The 10000-nt window shown below is 44.3% G+C and overlaps 1 protein-coding gene across 1 annotated transcript in view; it reads right to left on the bottom strand.

Annotated features, from left to right (window-relative positions):
* Positions 1-10000, bottom strand: part of cog6 (component of oligomeric golgi complex 6) — a 138134-nt gene that overhangs the window by 66458 nt on the left and 61676 nt on the right. Inside the window, exons 9-11 of the mRNA XM_046293626.1 lie at positions 4404-4495; positions 4212-4282; positions 2228-2319 (exon numbers count right to left, since the gene is read on the bottom strand). Of these exons, the coding sequence (XP_046149582.1) occupies positions 2228-2319; positions 4212-4282; positions 4404-4495 (255 nt within the window). The remainder of the gene's footprint in view (positions 1-2227; positions 2320-4211; positions 4283-4403; positions 4496-10000) is intronic.

Here is a 10000-nt window from a genome sequence, read left to right as displayed (position 1 = left end):
CACCTGTTAGTCAGGCTGATTGAGGTAGTATATACAGACACCTGTTAGTCAGGCTGATTGAGGTAGTATATACATGTAGCTATATACAGACACCTGTTAGTCAGGCTGATTGAGGTAGTATGTACATGTAGATATATACAGACACCTGTTAGTCAGGCTGATTGAGGTAGTATGTACATGTAGATATATACAGACACCTGTTAGTCAGGCTGATTGAGGTAGTATGTACATGTAGATATATACAGACACCGGTTAGTCAGGCTGATTGAGGTAGTATGTACATGTAGATATATACAGACACCTTTTAGTCAGGCTGATTGAGGTAGTATATACAGACACCTGTTAGTCAGGCTGATTGAGGTAGTATGTACATGTAGCTCTATACAGACACCTGTTAGTCAGGCTGATTGAGGTAGTATATACAGACACCTGTTAGTCAGGCTGATTGAGGTAGTATGTACATGTAGCTATATACAGACACCTGTTAGTCAGGCTGATTGAGGTAGTATGTACATGTAGCTATATACAGACACCTGTTAGTCAGGCTGATTGAGGTAGTATGTACATGTAGATATATACAGACACCTGTTAGTCAGGCTGATTGAGGTAGTATGTACATGTAGATATATCCAGACACCTGTTAGTCAGGCTGAATGAGGTAGTATGTACATGTAGATATATACAGACACCTGTTAGTCAGGCTGATTGAGGTAGTATGTACATGTAGATATATACAGACACCTGTTAGTCAGGCTGATTGAGGTAGTATGTACATGTAGATATATACAGACACCTGTTAGTCAGGCTGATTGAGGTAGTATGTACATGTAGATATATACAGACACCTGTTAGTCAGGCTGATTGAGGTAGTATATACAGACACCTGTTAGTCAGGCTGATTGAGGTAGTATGTACATGTAGATATATACAGACACCTGTTAGTCAGGCTGATTGAGGTAGTATATACAGACACCTGTTAGTCAGGCTGATTGAGGTAGTATATACATGTAGATATATACAGACACCTGTTAGTCAGGCTGATTGAGGTAGTATATACAGACACATGTTAGTCAGGCTGATTGAGGTAGTATATACATGTAGCTATATACAGACACCTGTTAGTCAGGCTGATTGAGGTAGTATGTACATGTAGATATATACAGACACCTGTTAGTCAGGCTGATTGAGGTAGTATGTACATGTAGATATATACAGACACCGGTTAGTCAGGCTGATTGAGGTAGTATGTACATGTAGATATATACAGACACCTTTTAGTCAGGCTGATTGAGGTAGTATATACAGACACCTGTTAGTCAGGCTGATTGAGGTAGTATGTACATGTAGATATATACAGACACCTGTTAGTCAGGCTGATTGAGGTAGTATGTACATGTAGATATATACAGACACCTGTTAGTCAGGCTGATTGAGGTAGTATGTACATGTAGATATATCCAGACACCTGTTAGTCAGGCTGAATGAGGTAGTATGTACATGTAGATATATACAGACACCTGTTAGTCAGGCTGATTGAGGTAGTATATACAGACACCTGTTAGTCAGGCTGATTGAGGTAGTATATACAGACACCTGTTAGTCAGGCTGATTGAGGTAGTATGTACATGTAGATATATACAGACACCTGTTAGTCAGGCTGATTGAGGTAGTATGTACAGACACTGTTAGTCAGGCTGAATGAGGTAGTATGTACATGTAGATATAGTTAAAGTGACTATGCATATATGATGAACAGAGAGTAGCAGCAGCGTAAAAGAGGGGTTGGTGGGTGGTGGGACACAATGCAGATAGCCCGGTTAGCCAATGTGAGGGAGCACTGGTTGGTCGGGCCAATTGAGGTAGTATGTACATGAATGTATAGTTAAAGTGACTATGTATATATGTATATATGATTAGCAGAGAGTAGCAGCAGCGTAAAAGAGGGGTTGGGAGGGGGGCACACAATGCAGATAGTCTGGGTAGCCATTTGGTTACCTGTTCAGGAGTCTTTTGGCTTGGGGGTAAAAACTGTTGAGAAGCCTTTTGGCTGAGGGGTGGCTGAGGTCTTTGACAATTTTTAGGGCCTTCCTCTGACACCGCCTGGTATAGAGGTCCTGGATGACAGGCAGCTTAGCCCCAGTGATGTACTTGACCGTACGCACTACCCTCTGTAGTGCCTTGAGGGTTAGGGTCAGGGGTCAGGTTCAGAGGTCAGGGTACTACCTACCTGATGGTGTGGTGGTAGAACTTGAGCAGGTTGGACAGCTTGTAGAGTAGAACAGAACCCGGCTCAGCCAAGATTCCCTGCTCCAGACGCACCTGAAAGAGAAGCCGTTTTATATTTAGTATTTATCCCAGGACAGAATGTCTATCCAGTAGTATTTATCCCAGGACATAATTTCTTTCCAGTAGTATTTATCCCAGGACAGTCAGTCTTTCCAGTAGTATATATCCCAGGACAGTCAGTCTATCCAGTAGTATTTATCCCAGGACATAATTTCTTTCCAGTAGTATTTATCCCAGGACAGTCAGTCTTTCCAGTAGTATTTATCCCAGGACATAATGTCTTTCCAGTAGTATTTAACCCAGGACAGTCAGTCTATCCAGTAGTATTTATCCCAGGACATAATTTCTTTCCAGTAGTATTTATCCCAGGACAGTCAGTCTTTCCAGTAGTATTTAACCCAGGACATAATTTCTTTCCAGTAGTATTCATCCCAGGACAGTCAGTCTAACCAGTAGTATATATCCCAGGACAGTCAGTCTATCCAGTAGTATTTATCCCAGGACATAATTTCTTTCCAGTAGTATTTATCCCAGGACAGTCAGTCTTTCCAGTAGTATATATCCCAGGACAGTCAGTCTATCCAGTAGTATTTATCCCAGGACATAATTTCTTTCCAGTAGTATTTATCCCAGGACAGTCAGTCTTTCCAGTAGTATTTATCCCAGGACATAATGTCTTTCCAGTAGTATTTAACCCAGGACAGTCAGTCTATCCAGTAGTATTTATCCCAGGACATAATTTCTTTCCAGTAGTATTTATCCCAGGACAGTCAGTCTTTCCAGTAGTATTTAACCCAGGACATAATTTCTTTCCAGTAGTATTCATCCCAGGACAGTCAGTCTAACCAGTAGTATTTATCCCAGGACATAATTTCTTTCCAGTAGTATTTATCCCAGGACAGTCAGTCTTTCCAGTAGTATTTATCCCAGGACAGTCAGTCTAACCAGTAGTATTTATCCCAGGACAGAATGTCTATCCAGTAGTATTTATCCCAGGACAGAATGTCTATCCAGTAGTATTTATCCCAGGACAGAATGTCTATCCAGTAGTATTTATCCCAGGACAGTCAGTCTATCCAGTAGTATTTAACCCAGGACATAATTTCTTTCCAGTAGTATTTATCCCAGGACAGTCAGTCTATCCAGTAGTATTTATCCCATCATTACATTACATTTAAGTCATTTAGCAGACGCTCTTATCCAGAGCGACTTACAAATTGGTGCATTCACCTTATGACATCCAGTGGGACAGTCACTTAACAATAGTGCATCTAAAACTTAGGGGGGGTGGGGTGAGAGGGATTACTTAACCTATCCTAGGTATTCCTTAAAGAGGTGGGGTTTCAGGTGTCTCCGGAAGGTGGTGATTGACTCCGCTGTCCTGGCGTCGTGAGGGAGTTTGTTCCACCATTGGGGGGCCAGGGCAGCGAACAGTTTTGACTGGGCTGAGCGGGAGCTGTACTTCCTCAGTGGTAGGGAGGCGAGCAGGCCAGAGGTGGATGAACGCAGTGCCCTTGTTTGGGTGTAGGGCCTGATCAGAGCCAGGACATAATTTCTTTCCAGTAGTATATATCCCAGGACAGTCAGTCTATCCAGTAGTATTTATCCCAGGACATAATTTCTTTCCAGTAGTATTTATCCCAGGACAGTCAGTCTTTCCAGTAGTATTTATCCCAGGACAGTCAGTCTAACCAGTAGTATTTATCCCAGGACATAATTTCTTTCCAGTAGTATTTATCCCAGGACAGTCAGTCTATCCAGTAGTATTTATCCCAGGACAGTCAGTCTTTCCAGTAGTATATATCCCAGGACAGTCAGTCTATCCAGTAGTATTTCTTCATTTTATTAGTTCTACAGTCAAATACAGTCGACTGACACAAACAGAAATGTACACACAACAAACACACTGGGTTGGAGAGACTTACTTTAAGAGGTCTGCAGACTCCCTCAGTGATGTGTCCCACCACCTCTTGCATGGTCTCATCCACTCCTGGTGCTAAAGGGAAGGCAGTCAGTCAGACGCAGACAAGACACGCGAGAGAATGAACTACCTACACAAAGGTTAGGATTAGAGGAGATCAAGCGGTCGTTGCCGTAGGGATCGTGTGAGGGGTTACCTCGTGCTGTGACTTGTTTCAGCAGGGCCTCCAGATGCTCCTTTTCGGATGCGGTGGCTTGGTGCAGCCACGCCAACATGTCCCCCACGTACCTGGATGGGTCCAAGTACACAGGATTAGGCTTTGTTATGGCTTTTTATATATTTACTTACACACACTGTACGAAACGAGCTTGGGGTCACTTAGAAACGTCCTTGTTTTTTTTTTGAAAGAAAAGCACATTTATTTTATGTCCCTTCAAATAGATCAAATATACAGTCTAGATTATTGTTCATGTTGTAAATGACTATTGCAGTTGGAAACCGGCTGATTGTTTAATTTCCTTCATCACATTCCCAGTGGGTCAGAAGTTTACATACACTCAATTAGTATTTTGTATTTGGTAGCATTGCCTTTAAATTGTTTAACTTGGGTCAAACGTTTCGGGTAGCCTTCAACAAGCTTCCCACAATAAGTTGGGTGAATTTTGGCCCATTCCTCGTGACAGAGCTGGTGTAACTGAGTCAGGTTTGGCCCATTCCTCCTGACAGAGCTGGTGTAACTGAGTCAGGTTTGGCCCATTCCTCCTGACAGAGCTGGTGTAACTGAGTCAGGTTTGTAGGCCTCGTGACAGAGCTGGTGTAACTGAGTCAGGTTTGTAGGCCTCGTGACAGAGCTGGTGTAACTGAGTCAGGTTTGGCCCATTCCTCCTGACAGAGCTGGTGTAACTGAGTCAGGTTTGGCCCATTCCTCCTGACAGAGCTAGTGTAACTGAGTCAGGTTTGTAGGCCTCCTGACAGAGCTGGTGTAACTGAGTCAGGTTTGTAGGCCTCCTGACAGAGCTGGTGTAACTGAGTCAGGTTTGTAGGCCTCCTGACAGAGCTGGTGTAACTGAGTCAGGTTTGTAGGCCTCCTGACAGAAGGTGTCTCCTTCCTGAGCGGTATGACGGCTGCGTGGTCCCATGGTGTTTCTACTTGCGTACTATTGTTCGTACAGATGAACGTGGTACCTTCAGGCATTTGGAAATTGCTCCCAAGGATGAACCAGACTTGTGGAGGTCCACAATGTTTTTCTGAGGTCTTGGCTGACTTATTTTGATTTTCCCATGATGTCAAGCAAAGAGGCACTGAATTTGAAGGTAGGCCTTGAAATACATCCACAGGTACACCTCCAATTGACTCAAAAGATGTCAATTAGCCTATCAGAAGCTTCTAAAGCCATGACATCATTTTCTGGAATTTTCCAAGCTGTTTAAAGGCACAGTCAACTTAATGTATGTAAACTTCTGACCCACTGGAATTGTGATACAGTGAATTATAAGTGAAATAATCTGTCTGTAAACAATTGTTGGAAAAATGACTTGTGTCATGCAAAAAGTAGATGTTCTAACCGACTTGCCAAAACTATAGTTTGTTAACATGTAATTTATGGAGTGGTTGAAGAACGAGTTTTAATGACTCCAACCTAAGTGCATGTAAACTTCCGACTTCAACTGTACAGAGGCCCATTATCAGCAACCATCACTCCTGTGTTCCAATGGCACGCTGTGTTAGTTAATCCAAGTTTATCATTTGAAATGGCTAATTGATCATTAGAAAACCATTTTGCAATTAGTTTAGCACAGCTGAAAACTGTTGTCCTGATTAAAGAAGCAATAAAACTGGCCTCCTTTAGACTAGTTGAGTATCTGGAGCATCAGCATTTCTAGGTTCGATTACAGGCTCAAAATGGCCAGAAACAAAGACCTTTCTTCTGAAATTCATCAGTCTATTCTTGTTCTGAGAAATGAAGGCTATTCCATAAGAGAAACTGGAGATCTCGTGTACTACTCCCTTCACAGTGTACTACTCCCTTCACAGAACAGAGCAAACTGGCTCTAACCAGAATAGAAAGAGGAGTGGGAGGCCCCGGTGCACAACTGAGCAAGAGGACAAGTACATTATAGTGTCTAGTTTGAGAAACAGATGCCTCACAAGTCCTCAACTGGCAGCTTCATTAAATAGTATCCGTAAAACACCAGTCTCAACGTCAACAGTGAAGAGCCGACTCTGGGATGCTGGCCTTCTAGGCAGAGATCCTCTGTCCAGTGTCTGTCTTCTGTTTCTGACAAATTTAATCTATTTACAATTTTATTTATTTAGTTATTTTAATGGACATTTTTTTTTGCTTTTCTGGACATTTCTAAGTCCAGACCTAACAGAGTAGGTAGTCCTGTTGGGACAGTATACTCTGTTTGGACAGTACTCTGTTAGGACAGTACTTTATGTTAGGACAGTAACTCTATGTTAGGACAGTAACTCTATGTTAGGACAGTAACTCTATGTTAGGACAGTATACTCTGTTGGGACAGTATACTCTGTTGGGACAGTATACTCTGTTGGGACAGTATACTCTGTTGGGACAGTATACTCTGTTGGGACAGTATACTCTGTTGGGACAGTACTCTGTTGGGACAGTACTCTGTTGGGACAGTACTCTGTTGGGACAGTACTCTGTTGGGACAGTGTACTAACAAAGTTAGGACAGTGTATCCTAACATAAAGTACTGTCCTAACAGAGTATACTGTCCCAACAGAGTATACTGTCCCAACAGAGTATACTGTCCCAACAGAGTATACTGTCCCAACAGAGTATACTGTCCCAACAGAGTATACTGTCCCAACGTAGAGTACTGTCCTAACGTAGAGTACTGTCCTAACGTAGAGTACTGTCCTAACGTAGAGTACTGTCCTAACGTAGAGTACTGTCCTAACGTAGAGTACTGTCCTAACGTAGAGTACTGTCCTAACGTAGAGTACTGTCCTAACGTAGAGTACTGTCCTAACGTAGAGTACTGTCCTAACGTAGAGTACTGTCCTAACATGTACTATGTACAGGTTCAGTAAGCATAGCCTTGGCATTGAGAAGGGTAGACACAGGAAAACTTGGCTCCCTGTTGAGGAAAGGCTGTGCAACCACTGCCCAACAGCAGAACCTGGCTCCCTGTAGAGGAAAGGCTGTGCAACCACTGCACCACAGCAGAACCTGGCTCCCTGTAGAGGAAAGGCTGTGCAACCACTGCACCACAGCAGAACCTGGCTCCCTGTAGAGGAAAGGCTGTGCAACCACTGCACCACAGCAGAACCTGGCTCCCTGTAGAGGAAAGGCTGTGTAACCACTGCACCACAGCAGAACCTGGCTCCCTGTAGAGGAAAGGCTGTGCAACCACTGCACCACAGCAGAACCTGGCTCCCTGTAGAGGAAAGGCTGTGCAACCACTGCACCACAGCAGAACCTGGCTCCCTGTAGAGGAAAGGCTGTGCAACCACTGCACCACAGCAGAACCTGAGACGGAGATGCGTTTCCTGACAAAATGTCAAAAACATAAAACATTTCCACAAATTTAAAAACCTTATTCAAGGTTTCAGAGACATCTCTGATGAGAGTAGGCAACCCGTCCTGTTTGGGGAGGACGCAGAGAGCTATGGGTAGGCAGCGCACTACATCTCAGAGAGAGAAAGAGCGAGAGAGCGAGAGAGAGAGAAAGAGAGAGAGAGAGCGAGAGAGAGCGAGAGAGAGAGAAAGAGAGAGAAAGAGAGAGTGAGAGAGAGTGAGAGAGAGTGAGAGAGAGCGAGAGAGAGCGAGAGAGAGCGAGAGAGTGAGCGAGGGCGAAGTAGCGCGAGAGAGCGCGAGAGAGCGCGAGAGAGAGCGTGCGCGAGAGCGAGAGAGAGCGAGAGCGAGAGCGAGAGCGAGAGGGAGCGAGAGCGAGAGAGCGCGCGAGAGAGAGCGCGCGAGAGAGAGCGCGAGAGAGAGAGCGAGAGAGAGCGAGAGAGAGCGCGAGAGAGAGCGCGAGAGAGAGCGCGAGAGAGAGCGCGAGAGAGAGCGCGAGAGAGAGCGCGAGAGAGAGCGCGAGAGAGAGCGCGACAGAGAGCTCGACAGAGAGCGCGAGAGAGAGCGCGAGAGAGAGCGCGACAGAGAGAGCGCGACAGAGAGAGCGCGACAGAGAGAGCGCGACAGAGAGAGCGCGACAGAGAGAGCGCGACAGAGAGAGCGCGACAGAGAGAGCGCGACAGAGCGCCAGAGAGAGAGCGCACGAGAGAGAGAGCGCGAGAGAGAGAAAGAGCGTGAGAGAGAGAGAGCATGAGCGTGAGAGAGAGCATGAGCGAGAGAGAGAGAGCATGAGAGAGAGAGCATGAGAGAGAGAGAGAGAGAGAGAGAGAGAGAGAGAGAGAGAGAGAGAGAGAGAGAGAGAGAGAGAGCGAGAGAGAGAGCACGAGAGAGAGAGAGAGAGCAGGAGAGAGAGAGAGAGCACGAGAGAGAGAGAGAGAGAGAGAGAGCGAGAGAGAGCGAGAGATCTGGCTATAAATACTTTAATCAGTCATAGAGCCCATTGCCCTTTATGGTTGTGAGGTCTGGGGTCCGCTCACCAACCAAGACTTAACAAGATGGGACAAACACCAAATTGAGACTCTGCACGCAGAATTCTGCTCAAATATCCTCCGTGTACAACGTAGAACACCAAATAATGCATGCAGAGCAGAATTAGGCAGATACTAACTAATTATCAAAATCCAGAAAAGAGCTGGTAAATTCTACAACCACCTAAAAGGAAGTGATTCCCAAACCTTCCATAACAAAGCCATCACCTACAGAGAGATGAACCTGGAGAAGAGTCCCCTAAGCAAGCTGGTCCTGGGACAGCAGCACAATTAGACCCAACCAAATCATGAGAAAACAAAAAGATAATTCTTTCCAATGTGTTAACAAAATAACAGAGCAAACTAGAATGCTATTTGGCCCTAAACAGAGAGTACACAGTGGCAGAATACCTGACCACTGTGACTGACCCAAACTTAAGGAAAGCTTTGACTATGTACAGACTCAGTGAGCATAGCCTTGCTATTGAGAAAGGCCGCCGTAGGCAGACCTGGCTCTCAAGAGAAGACAGGCTATGTGCTCACTGCCCACAAAATGAGGTGGAAACTGAGCTGCACTTCCTAACCTCCTGCCCAATGTATGACCATATTAGAGACACATATTTCCCTCAGATTACACAGACCCACAAAGAATTAAAAAACAAACCCAATTTTGATAAACTCATATCTACTGGGTGAAATTCCACAGTGTTCCATCACAGCAGCAAAATGTGTGACCTGTTGCCACAAGAAAAGGGCAACCAGTGAAGAACAAACACCATTGTAAATACAACCCATATTTATGCTTATTTATTTTCCCTTGTGTACTTTAACCATTTGTACATTGTTACAACACTGTATATATATATATTTATATTTATATTATTATTATATATTATATTATTATTATATATTATATAACATTTGTAATGTCTTTATTGTTTTGAAACTTCTGTATGTGTAGAGTTTATTGTCAATTTTTATTGTTTATTTCACTTTTGTATATTATCTACCTGACTTGCTTTGGCAATGTTAACACATGTTTCCCATGCCAATAAAGACCCTTGAATTGAATTGAAGAGAGAGAGAAGAGAGAGAGCGCGAGAGAGAGCGAGACAGCGAGACGAGAGAGAGAGAGCGAGAGAGACAGAGAGAGCGAGACAGAGAGCGAGAGCGAGAGAGAGAGCGAGAGAGAGAGAGAGAGAGAGAGAGAGAGAGAGAGC

The sequence above is a fragment of the Oncorhynchus gorbuscha genome, linkage group LG13 (assembly GCF_021184085.1).
Source record: "Oncorhynchus gorbuscha isolate QuinsamMale2020 ecotype Even-year linkage group LG13, OgorEven_v1.0, whole genome shotgun sequence".
Taxonomy (NCBI): domain Eukaryota; kingdom Metazoa; phylum Chordata; class Actinopteri; order Salmoniformes; family Salmonidae; genus Oncorhynchus; species Oncorhynchus gorbuscha.
This window is presented reverse-complemented; position numbering and strand designations above follow the sequence as displayed.